The following is a 13,277-nucleotide window of genomic DNA, read 5'->3' as shown; positions in this document are numbered from 1 at the left end:
TGACCTAGATCAGGGGTCTTCAAACTTGGCCCTTTTATGACTTGTGGACTTCAACTCAGCGTGCCTGGCTGAGGAATTCTGGGAGTTGAAGTCCACAAGTCATAAAAGGGCCAGGTTTGAAGACCCCTGACCTAGATGACTGAGAATCTCCATATAGCTCAATTAGATGTCATCAAATTGGGTTTGATTTCTGGTAGCAACTTGGACAAATGCCTTCCCTCTCAACTCCTCAGCAATTAACAGCTCCGATACGTTGCATATTTTGGCTTAAATTACATAGTCAAAGGTAGTTAAAAGAGCCGAAATGAGACCTCCGATTCGTTTTTTCTCTAGATGTTTCTGCCATCCTTTCTACGTTGGCATTGCAGCCCAGTGCATTTTCTTCCCATGCCTGCAAAGCAAACGCTAAAGGAAAAGAAAAGCGACCCTTGACGCACGACCACGGGCAGAGGATTCCTGCCCAAAGCGGCCCCCTCCCTTTCGTCCCTGCTCGTTTTCGTCATTCCAACGAGCGCCAAGTTTCCAAACCAGGAAGCCAAACCAATCGCAGCAAAAGCTTTTAAACTACAACTCCCGTCATACACCTCATTTCTCTTGCCCAATGGAAAAAGAGATTCCGTACCGTTTAACCTTTCTCCGCGATGCGAGCCAATGGTGAGTCCCGTTTGCGCCTTCGGCTCAACCAATAATACGGGAAGACGAGACTGGAGGGCCGGCGGGAAATTGGTTGCAATTTTGAATGTCGAGGGAAGTTTGAAAGGTAAGCGATTGGGAGGCGGTTGTGTATGTGTGTCTGTCTTTGCCTATCTGCGTGTGTCACTATGGTAATTCGTTTGATAATGCTAAGGAGACAGAAGTAGAAACACTAAAAATATTTTGGAAAATTCTTGGAAAATTATCAAGGGCTTTTGCAAACGGAAGTTACCTATTGTGATACCACTGAAAAAGAATTAGGTGGTTTGTTCCGTTTCATAACATATTTTCTAATGGATTACCCTTCAAAAACCGGCTTTGATATCTTGGTTTGTGTCTTTATGGTTCTCGATCAAAATTTTCAGAAGGTTTTAAGATGGAGATGTTCAATTATAAACATTATGCCAAATACTCAGGTATCCAGGTTAAACGATTTGAATGCCTGGGATTTTGAAATGAGCAATTATGTAATAGTCTGGGACTAATACAGTATTTCATTACAAAGCTGTCCTTAAGCTGGAACAATTATTTCATTTTTGCTATTTGCTATTTCTTTTTAGAATAATGGCTGAGATGAAAGATGATAATGATGACCTGGCAATGCTTGAAAAAGACATAAAGGAATTTTGGACAAAGTTCAAAACTGTTTGTTGCAGCGAGCCTAGTGATCAGGTTTTGGGGCTCAGAGATTCATGGTATGAATCCATAAATAATCTTTCAGGTAAAATTATATCTGGTTTATTTGTTGCAGCAGAAAATGAAATATTCAGTATATTCGTCATTCCCCCTTCTAGTTCTGCAATCACTTGTGGGGGGCATGGAAAAGAAGACAGATATATAAAGTATATAAAGGCCTGTCCAACCTTTTGGCTTGCCTCGGCCACATTGAATGAAGAGGAGTTTTCTTGGGTCTCATATAACATATATAATGTACTTAATGTATATAAATAACAAACTTCCTTGATTTTTAAAAAAATTTAATGAAATCTTGTGGGGCCACATTATTAGATGTTCAGAACCACATGAGGGCAATGGCTTGAACATACCTGATCTAAACTATATGTGATATTTTCCTTTTTTCATCTCGCAACATTGGGGAGAGTTTCGACTGACTAAAGTTTGTCAGCGATTTTATTGATTAGATTTATATCCCATCTTTCTCAGGAGCATGAATTTGTATATTTCACTGCTTTGTATAGGGGTTAACCTAGTACCAATATTTATTTACCTTATATAGCTGCACATCTCACTTTTGCAAGACTCTAGGCAGCTTATCATACAGATAGTGTTTGACTAATAACCATCCGTTTAGTGACCGTTCAAAGTTTCACTGACACTGAAAAAGTGACTTATACCATTTTTCACACTTATGACCATTGCAGCATCCCCAGGGTGCTGCATGATCTGAATTTGGAATTTGGAAACTTGGCAATGAGCATGCATTTATGACAGTTGTAGTGTCCCAGGTCACATGATCACCTTTTGCAACCTTCTGACAAGCAAAATCAATGGGGAAGCCAGATTCACTTAACAACATATTGCTGACTTAACAACTGCAGCAATTTATTTAACGACTGGCAATAAAGGTCATAAAATGGGGCAAAATTCATTTAACAGCTGCTTTGCTTAGCAATGGAAATTTTGGGGTCATTTGTGGTTGTGACTTGAGGAATACCTGTAAAGCAAATTTAAAAAATATAAATAATAGTTTCTGGCTGAGTTTTGTTTTTGTTTTTTAACATTCTAGATAAATGGTATAAAAGACTGAAAGAAGGGGATGAAATTATCAACAAATTTCATGAGTATACCAATGGTACAGTATGAATCATTTCTTATTTTTCTTACAATTATTTTATAGAATAATAATAAAGGAAGGAACCTTGGAGGTCATCTAGTCCAATCCCCTGCTCAGGCAGGAAACCCTATACCAGTGATGGCGAACCTTTTAGAGACCCAGTGCCCAAACTGCAAAACAAAACCCACTTATGTATCCTTGGGTGCCAGGTGGGCGTGGCCCATTGGGTGGGCGTGGCTGCAGTGGTAATGGTAGACTGGGTGGGACTAAAAAGTTCAATCAATTCCAACTTTGCGAGATCTTTTTTTTACCGCGAGAAGTTGAAATTGATTGATTAATTGAACCTTTTTTATTTTTTGCACGTAGCGGAGTCCTAAAGCAAAAAGGTTTTATGAAACCCAGCTGAAGGCCTAGGATGGGGGCGACAGCGCACGTGCCCACAGAAAGGACTCTGCATGCCACCTGTGGCATGCATGCCAGGTTCGCCACCACGGCCCTATACCATTTCATACAAATGGCTGTCCAGTCTCTTCTTAAAAACTTTCAGTGTTGGAGCAGTCACAGCTTCTGGAGGCAGGTTGTTTCACTGATTAATTGTTCTAACTGTCAGAAAATTTCTCCTTAGTTCTAGGTTGCTTCTCTTTGATTAGTTTCCATCCGTTGATTCTTGTCCTGCCTTCAGGCGCTTTGGAGAATAGGTTGACTCCCTCTTCTTTGTGGCAACCCCTGAGATATTGGAACACTGCTATCATGTCACCCCTCTTTCTCTTCATTAAACTAGACATACCCAATAGTCCCCTGATCATCTATTTTGCTCTTCTCTGTACTCTTTCTAAAGTCACAACATCTTTTTTACATCTTGGTGACCAAAACAGGATGCAATATTCCAAGTGTGGCCTTACCAAGGCATTGTAAAGTGGTATTAACACTTCGCGTGATTTTGAAGCTAATAGACAAAGTAGAATCCCTGGAAAATATTTTTATTCAGGATTGATGTCTGGCCAGAAAAATAATGTCTGAGCCTCCTTTTCTGTAAAAGCAAATGTAAACTGCTGAATGCGGTGTGAATAAGCTAAGCCTTGATCTAACTTCCAGTTGTGTTACACAATAATACTTCCTCCAAGTACTTAATTGTAAAGAAGAATAGTTACGAACTTCAGATAATCTTTGCACTGTCAATAATGCTTCTTCTGTTCCTTTCCTCTCAAATATCCATGAATCAAACTGTTTGGATAATGCCCATTGTATGATATTAAGATGGTGAGGTGCCAGTTTTATGGGATTGTATATTTCTGTTGGATTGGGACTAAATGTAAAATCTTCTATTAGCACAGTTTGGCTTCTGGGGCCTACAGGGATATGTAGTTTTCTCAGTAACAATATGAAATTACTTTCCATGGCTTTCTTCTGGATTTTCGTTTCCATCCCAGCCTAGTCCGCAGTCTTGCCTCTGCCTGACGGTTTCTCATCCAAGTACTAATGAGAATGTGTTGTACTATAAATATGGTGTCATCCATGCTATGTAGTTTACTAAAACAGAATTTTGGTTTTCTTCCTATTTTATGTGAGTGTTTACACAAGACAGATAGTCTTAACTATTTATTTTGTCATCTTTATGCAGTGTGTGTCATCGCATCTTTCCAACAGATGATGCTTAACTTTTTTTTTAAAATGTTTTATTGACTAATTGTATTATTGGAATTACTGAGGGCTAAACCTAAGTAAATAGCTTTGGCATTTAAAAAGAAATATCCTCTGTTTCATACAGAAGTCTGTGAGATGAATAAATCGATTGAAGAAAAGCAAGCTAAAATCTCAGAAGCCCTTTCTAATATTAAGGATGAGGAAAAGGAGGAGACGGACTTGATGAACAGCATTCAAGAGTTGAAGGAAGAATTAATCAGAAACAGTAACTGTAAGTTTCAGTGGGAAAACTGAACATGTATAGTTTAGATTTGTATCCTGCCTTTCCTCCTGAAATTCAAGGCTGCCTGTTTATGTTCCAGTTTGTCCCTGAATAGCATCTTGGGGGATGAGAGAGAATGGTTCGCTCAGTATCTCCTGAGCTTTTGTAACTGAGGGTGTTATTAAACGTGGGATACCTAGGTCTCAAATGAACACATTAATCATTACATCATACTGGATATTTTTATAACGATTCGGGAGCTGGCGATTCCATTTCAACAGTCAGTTTGGAACCACCATGTTAAGTCTCTTACGTGGAAGTTTTTCTCCCTGTAGTGAAATAAATAATACAAGTTTCAGTTTGGGGGGTTGTTGTTGTTTTTATTCCTGCTCCATTATGCCAACTTGGTGCCTCTTGAATGCTTTCCTCAGCCCTATTAAGTGGCTCCAAAGAGCACTGTCAAATAGGGGGGGGGGAAACATGAAGAAAGTAATCAAGAAAAACGACCCCGTTTCTCTTCCTTGACTGAGTTTTTAACCGTACTTTATATTAACATTTCGGTTTTAATGCTCGCTTTGCAAAATTGCCTTCCGTTTTTAAATGAGAAGCGAAATATTTGATTTCAGAGGAAGACGCCTTAACCTTAGTGGGATTTCCAAGCTGAGTCTGTACAGTTAGAAGTAAGCATACATGTTCAGTAGTACTTGATGAAGAACCACCACATCCAGCAGCTCATAAACTCAAAGCCACTTAGTCTTGCCGGAGTTGGGCTGCAACCTGGTCTCTCTCATTCAGACTCTTACAGCTGGGTATCAGCATATTAATGGTATTTCACTCGGTGCCAACAGATGATCTCACCCAGATGTAGGAGTGAGAAGAGGGATGGGTTCCGAGGCATCCCACATAAGAGCTAGATCTTTTCCCCCACCAATACTGGCTGTAAAAAACAGTGCCTTCCTCCCAGCCCCTGAAGCTGGCCCAGAAGAATACCATGGTCAACCAACGGTACCGAAAGCCACCAGAAGAACCAGGACAGATGCATCAAGCTCGTCAGAGGTTATCCACGAGCAGGACCAGTGCTTTCTCAGTACCGTAACCTGGTCTGACTCCTGATTGGAAAGGTCTAGATCAGACATGTCAAACTCATGACGTCGCGCTTTTTCTCCATTGCCGGCAATGGGGTGGGCGCGGTTTCCTGATGACCCGGCCGGCAGTTGGACACTCCCTGGTCTAGATAATCTGCCTCTTCCAGACTATAGAAGTTATGCACCTATCACTTATTCCGCAACTGATCCTTAGAAAGGGAAGGTTGGAAACTGAATGAAAACAGCCCAGTACGGTCGGGTCCAAGGATGGCGTCATGGGGGCGGGGGGAACAAACCACTATCTCCTTCAAAAACCCCTCTCCTGCGAAGAAACACTCAACATCACTTGGAGCCAACTCCATGCCGTCTCCTAGCTGGCCTTGACCAACCGGGAGGGAAATGGATCTGATAGGCGGGTAGCAGAGCTCATCGCTCCAAAGAGCTAACTGGCTGAAATTCATCCCAAGCTCATCCCGGATAACTCCCTTTCACAGGACCTGTCCAACTAAATAAAGTACAGCAGATCTGATCAGCTTTACAAATTGCCCTCCTCTCAGTAAGCCTTCAACGGCTTCTCCTTCCCCTCCCTGAGGAGGGATCTGGTCACCTGAAACAAGGCTAACAGTTACTCTTTCCAAATGAAATCAGAGCAGAGAAGTGAGTCCGCTTTGTTCTTATCACTACCAAAGAAATCCTAATAAAGGCCAGGGCTTTTTTCCTCATAGAACCCTCAGAACGGAGTTCCGGCACCTTTTTTGGATGGAACCTTGTAGGGTAGGCAAGGCGGGTTGTATGACGTGTGTGAATTCCAGCTCCTTTTTCTTTTACAAAAAAAGCACTGATAAAGGCTATTATGCATGTTCGGTTGGATTCGTTTTTTGTCTTCTTCCAGCAGTGAACTGTCTGTTGTGATGTTTCCTTTCCAAATCTCAGTAACTAAAGATCTGCAGTAACTAAAGATCCCAGATAACGCAGTTCGCACACACATGCAATCTAATCGAGGTAACCCGTTAAGGAACTGCAAATGATAAATCAGGTGAAATTGTAAAAGAAATTTTTTATTTTTTTATTTTTTTATTTTTTTAAAAAAGTCAGGTGCTAATGCTGAGGGGGGAAAAAGATTCTTGATTTCATAAATTTTATCAGCTTATTAAAAAAATGAACCTAGGCATAAGCTTAGTGGAGATTTTGAAGCTTTTTTTTTTTAAATTCCCAGCAAACCATAAAACAACAGAAGACATGGAGGAAAGACTTCACAAGGCTGAAAAACTATTCAAAGAGATGCTTGGGTTAGAAATACGGAAAACATGCGGTAAGATTGGTGCATGCATTTCTACTTATGACTGCCGTTACATTTTGTAGAAAAATCAGTTTGTTTACTTTCCTCCTATAAAGCTGGTGATTATTGCTGCTGTGCTATATAAGAATCTTAAAAGGTACTAAGTTTTCCACACTGATTTGCAATATATTGCCAAAGGCTTCTGCAAGGGAAAATATTATTTCATTCAAAGATCTCTTGTCTGTACAGCGCATCCCTGCCAGCTCGGCCTCATTTTGAAAGCTCTCTGTAAGTGACCAGCTCAGCCCTCCAGTCTTCCCCCAGTAACCCTTATCTTCAATCCTCCTGCTTAACAATTTTAGGAAATGAATGAAAGAGGAAGGGGTCTGTCAAAAAAAGAGGGACAAGCAGAGTAGGGGTCATTGTCAGTTTCAGGTTTTGCCCCACTCATTGCTTGCTTCAATCCCGGTTAGCATCTGGTTTCCAATTAGCTACCATGATAATTAAGGCTGTGCAGATGGCACCATTCGGAGGATGGAAGGTTCCAAGAGACACCATATTGAAAACACTACGAATCCCTGTGACTCATCAGAAATTTATTTATTTATTTATTTATTTTTGGGACTTATATGCCGCCCTATCTCCCGAAGGACTCAGGGCAGCTAACAACAATAAAAAAACAACAATACAAAAGTTTAAAGAAATTAAATAAACAGCCCCAATAAATAAGTTAAACTAAACAATTAAAAGTTAAAACATTTTAAAATCCCTGTCGTCAGTCCGGGTCATCCTGATGAAAAAGGAATGTTTTGAGGTCATGGCGAAAGGACCGGAGATCCGGGGCCATCCGGAGCTCAAGGGGGAGTTGATTCCACAGGGCTGGCGCTCCCACAGAGAAGGCCCTCCCCCTGGGGGTCGCCAGCCAACATTGTCTAGCCGACGGCACCCTGAGGAGGCCCTCCCTGTGTGAGCGCACTGGGCGATGGGAAGTCGTTCCCGGCAGCAGATGGTCCTGCAAATATCCCGGGCCTAGGCCATGTTCTGTCCTTGGATTTATGAAAAAAAACTGGGGGATCTCTAAAAGCATAGTTCAGAAGAAAAGGGAAAGCTTCATCCTCAAAAAAGATACATGTTGTATATCTTGAAAATTTCCCCTTCCATAAAATGGGTTAGCTGAAAAAGCTGCTATAAGATTCCTTGCTTTTTCTTTCTTTCTTTCTTTCTTTCTTTCTTTCTTTCTTTCTTTCTTTCTTTCTTTCTTTCTTTCTTTCTTTCTTTCTTTCTTTCTTTTTTTTTTTGCCTCACAGCCTAACTCAGCTCTTCCTACAATATCCCTGATGATAATCCTTTTCTCAAGTCACTAGAACAGGGGTAGGCAACCTTGGCTCTTTCGTGACTCGTGGACTTCAACTCCCAGAGGAATTCTGGGAGTTGAAGTCCGCGAGTCATAAAAGAACCAAGGTTGCCTACCCCTGGACTAGAATGTATCTGTGCGCTAAGTGGTCTGGGTTATTTTTCTTTGCAAGAGTTTCGTGCAAGATAAAGTTTTTGCAAACCAGTGAGCAAATACCGAGCACCATGCCCTTACTGAGCTCTGCGCCATCTGAACTTCAGTAAGAATCTTCATAACTTCTCAAGTTTTTAAAAGTGCTGTTTGCTATTACAATGATCAGAACCGTGAAAGTCCAACAACCTAATCCTGCGCCAGATGATTCCATAGACATAGGGAATAAAATCTTTCTCAGGAAACCAGGGTCCCTTTGAGCATACACTTGATGGGGGAAAAAATGGTTTTCGGTATTAGAACTATTAGAGTTTTCGAATCCAGTCACACATACATTCGTTTTGTTGTGACAGTTGCACATCCTAGCTTTGCCCTCGAGCTGTCTGTCAAACAGGGACAGGTTTTTATTGCTGATAAAACCTTCAACTGTATTATCAAGAGGGTTGTTAGAACGGGATGCTCATCTATCTTCTGCCTCTTCTCCAAAAGGACTGGAAAGCACCTGTGAGTGTATTACAGCTTCCTAAATACACAGCTTCCTTTTTTTTTTAATCCCTTCCGATAGCTTTTTCTCCCCCTGCTCAAAAAAGGATAGACCTGGGAGTCAGAAACCCTGGGGGAAGGCAAGCGGCTCACATTTCCATCCTTAAAATCTTAGAAAATGGCTTTGGAAGTCTCCAGAGGGATAGTTGCCTGTCCTTTATTCAAGGCAAACAGTTAGCACCCATTTATTTCTTTATGTGCACACAGAGGAACTGTCAGGACCCACCCCAATCCACGTCTTAGGAAAACAAAAAGTCTTGGAGTCAGCTCTAGTCCAAAAGGAATTTTTACTAGGACATGTTTGGTTGTGGAAATACAAGACAGGACCTGGTATTGTTTTACAGATTGAAACTTTTTATTATAAAGAGTTCCCGGTTCAACCCCCCCTTCCCTCACCCCTATTTGGTCAGCCCCCCATCATTTACTTCGTGTCATCCCTTTCGTGGGAAAAAGGGAACTTCGGATCTTTACAGTTATTGCCTTCTTCCTTTACAGATTCAAATGGAGACACAGGCCAGATGCCTTCTTCCCTAACCCTCCCCTTTGTTCCCCCAATTCAAAAGGTTTCCCTTGGTCTTTGAAATAACCTAAGGCAGGCTGAATCCACATCCGCTCCTCCTTCCTCGGGAGATGGCAGAATCCAGGGGGGGGGGATAATGTTTAAAACATACATTTATGAATGTGATATAAATGGATTCTGACAGGAACAAACGTTGAACACATCTGTTCTTCTTTGAAGGGAATTTCTGAAACTTCAGTTAAAGTGTTAACATTTTGTAACCAAGATTATTCAGGGTTTGGGTTTTGTTTTTGTTTTTTTAAAAAAACAACACCTTCAGCACACAATAGCCCAATCATGCATTATGTGTGTTCCCACTGATCCTTTGTAAACGATTATTTGGATCGGAGGTGGGGAGCTTTTCTCAAAGTAGAAATAAATCTCTTTGCAAATAATCCAGGAGCTGTGATTGGTCAAAGCCTCCCGGGGGGGGGACAGTTTGCCGTTTCCCACACCATTTCCTACACTATTTAGACATTCATTGCTAGTAATTTCTTAAAATGTGTGAATAAAGGAGGAAATGTTTAAGGCTTTATAAAATGGGAGTACAAGTGAAATATATCCAAATTAATTTTATCTGGCACACCCGAGATTTAATGCATCCTTGTTTTTGCATCTAGATAAGCATTTGCAGTTTGTATTTCGCTGCATTGATCATAAAGATTTCCAAAAACCATACATACTTACTCTTTCCATAAATGAAGAGGGAGATTACGAAGGTATGTACAGAACTTCCAACAGTGTCTTATTTTCCAATTTCCTTTATATCAAAACAAGCTCACGTCTGTTCTCATCACTTTTGCATTCTACTAAAGGCCTTCACTATTGGAATTATTGTTTTAAGATTGTAGTTCAGTTTTTGCCTTAATTTTTATAGACTTCTCTTGGCAAATTCTGGTTTTTCCATGTGTTTTTCCCCTCCTAAGGCAGGCATGTCAAACTGTTGGCCCGCGGGCCGGATGCATCATGATGAAACCGCGCCCTCCTCATTGCCGGCAATGGGGAAAAAGTTGCGATACGTCACCAGTTTGACATGCCTGCCTTAAGGGCTTGAACAATTTACTAGCCTATACATCAGGTTATAGTATGTCCTGTGTTCCAAAACTTCCCTGCCTTCTATCCAACAAAGCTGGGCTTAAAACATTTAAGACTTTTGTTGTGGCAACCTTACGTGAGATCTGTTCCGATTACTTATTTCATTCCTGCTTGAAAAAGACCATTTGGCTTGAAGATTTGCTCTCCTTTTGTTTAACCAACTGAAGCAGCAGTTTAGTTTTACAGGTAGTCCTGGAGTAACAACCGTAATAGATCTTGCCCATTACAGTCATAAGTCATTGCAGTCGTTAAATGAGGCACCCATGTGATCATCTCGCTCAGTGACCGCTGTCCCTGCCCTCCCAGGTGCGGTTGTCATAGGTCAGGGGTAGGCAACCTTAGCTGTTTTATGACTCGTGGACTTCAACTCCCAGAATTCCTGAGCCAGCTATAACTCAGCATGGAAACCTCTCCCTTTTCCCTCAGCATGGCTGGCTCAGGAATTCTGGGAGTTGAAGTCCACGAGTCATAAAAGAGCCAAGGTTGCCTACCCCTGGGATAGGTCATTCAACGAATGGAACAAAAGAGCTGTCTGTCAAAAGAATGCAGGCAAATCCCCTCCGTGCACAGAGATGGTACGCTAAGCCGGAGAAGAAAGGCTGGATCCCAAATGTTCTGAGCTTTCTTCCTCTGGCCCAGCACGCTGGCTCCCCTCCCCGCCATGCATTAGAAAGGAAGAAGAAGAGAAAGTAAGTCTTCCTCTCTGGCCTGACGGTGGGGGAGGGGAAGTGGTGGGCTGTGCAGAGAAGCGAAGCTGCTCTGGCTTTGGTTCCTCTGCACAGCACATCCCTGCCCTGCCTTCCGTAGGCTAGAGAGAAAGCCTTCACTCTAGGGGGGTGGGGGTGGGGGGGAGGCAGCCCGCTGCGTAGAGAAATGACGTGGCTTGCAATGTTCCCTGCAAGAAGGGAAGACTGCAAATGGTGATCGCGCGACCGTGGAGGGCTTGGCAAATCCATCGTAAGTGTGAATGGGTCGCCAAGAGGCCAGATTGCAGTCACAAGGGCCATAACTTTGAGCACCAGCTGTTCACCAAATTGTTCTGTACCAGCCTACTACTGGCCCTGCAGAAAAGGCAGGGACAATCCCTTTTACAAAACGGCAAGAGGCTGGAACTAAGCCTGCCAAATTTATTAACATAAAACAGAGCAAAGAGAGCAAACACGAACCATGAAACAGGAGCTATTCAAACGGTTGCCTTCAGCAAACCAGCCCTCCCACACATTCCCCTTTTAAACAGTTCAGGGCGTGGCTTCTCTGCCTCCTTCCGAGGTGCCCCATTGCCTTCCTCTGTTTACTCCTGATTGACTGCCTCCTGCGTCGGGCGTCCTTGAACAGGGCCAGCTGTGGGTCATCTTCATCCACGCTATCAGGCTCAAACAGCTGGGTCTGCGTCGTGACCAGATGGGAGGGGCCTGGCTGAGGGCTCTGCGGAGCCTCAATACTATCCTCAGCAAGGTCTCCAACACCCCCCTCCTCCTCCTCTGAATCATCCGACCCAACTGCCGAACCCATAGGCTGACCCTGAATCACAACACAAATAAGGCAAGGACCAAGGACCCCCTATATGGTGCAGAGGCAGTTAGGACTATGTGAATCATGGAAGGGTGTGCTGAATGGGGGCAATGCTGCGAGCGAAGCATCAAGGGGATTGCATTCTTATAGGATCTTATAGGTAGGGTGGCTACTTCAAGGGCCTCTCTAGATGCGTGAATGGAAAAGAAGTCCTCTTCTGCAGGACATTCCCCATTGGAGACACACACACCCCCCCGAATGATTTGTAAGGTCATTCTTGTTAGCTATCCACTCTCTTACTTCTGCATTGCAGAGTATCAGTGGGCAGTTACCTAGCAGCTGTTAGAAGTCATGGTAAAAGATACCCCAGTATTTCTTAGAATGTATTGACCCATTTATTAAAAATTCCCAAACAGTTATAGCAAACCAAACCAAAATAGGGTAATCTATTTCAGTGAAAGCCATCAACAAAATTTAAACCCTTCACAATTATTTACAGTGTAAGAGATAGCCGATAATATGAAGCCAGCATCCAACTGCCCACAGATGTGTTTCTTGGTCTTATGTTGAGATAGAAAATTATGAGAGGTGAATGCAGGATATATATACACATACACACACACACACACACACACACACACACACATATATATATATATATTGTGTGTGTGTATATATATATATATATATATATATATATATGTATGTATATATATGTATATATATGTATATATATATATGTATGTGTGTGTGTGTGTGTGTATATATATATATATATATATATATATATATATATATATATATATATATATATCTCCCCCTGCGGCCCCCTCACCAGCAGCCCTCCCAGAGGAGTGTCGCCCCCAGGCGTGGCCCATGTGGAGCAGTGCAGCCAAGGACATGGCAGCTGGGACAAGACTCTGCCCTCGTGCCCCGTCGCACGCAGATGATGCTGCAGGGTGCGGGTAGAGGGCGTGGCTGCCATGGCGCTGCTGGGCCGCCTGGATGATCTGTGCCGGGCCGTGGAGCAAGGGCGGTTTTTGGGCACTCAGGGCAAGGGCGGTTTTTGGGTACTCAGTCTCTAAAAGGTTCACCATCACTGATATATTCCAAATTAGGATGTCTTGTTTTCGATTTTTTAAAGAACATAATTCACTGCTTTTTCCTAGTGATCTCCTGTTCTCCTCCCTTGGACTGCATAGAAGAACTGCAGCGGAAAGTAAGAGAAACCAACAATTTCTCTGCATTTATTGCCAATGTTAGAAAAGCCTTCATTGCTTTGACCTACCAATAAAGCACTGCTTAT

The 13,277-nt window shown here is 42.4% G+C and overlaps 1 protein-coding gene across 1 annotated transcript; it reads left to right on the top strand.

Moving 5' to 3' along the window:
* Positions 1–793: 793 nt before the first annotated feature.
* SPC25 (SPC25 component of NDC80 kinetochore complex) lies at positions 794–13,265 on the top strand (the record flags this gene model as incomplete). The annotated part of the gene is made up of 7 exons (XM_083349770.1): positions 794–954; positions 1,254–1,414; positions 2,441–2,506; positions 4,257–4,403; positions 6,696–6,791; positions 9,985–10,083; positions 13,141–13,265. Exons 2-7 carry the CDS (start codon positions 1,258–1,260, stop codon positions 13,263–13,265), a joined length of 690 nt encoding a protein of 229 aa, XP_083205896.1. The 5' UTR covers positions 794–954; positions 1,254–1,257.
* Positions 13,266–13,277: the final 12 nt, after the last annotated feature.

Source organism: Vipera ursinii, assembly GCF_947247035.1.
Source record: "Vipera ursinii genome assembly, chromosome: 1".
In the NCBI taxonomy this organism is placed as follows: Eukaryota; Metazoa; Chordata; class Lepidosauria; order Squamata; family Viperidae; genus Vipera; species Vipera ursinii.
The sequence above is the reverse complement of the archived record's forward strand: the minus strand, read 5'-3'. Positions and strand labels throughout refer to the sequence as shown.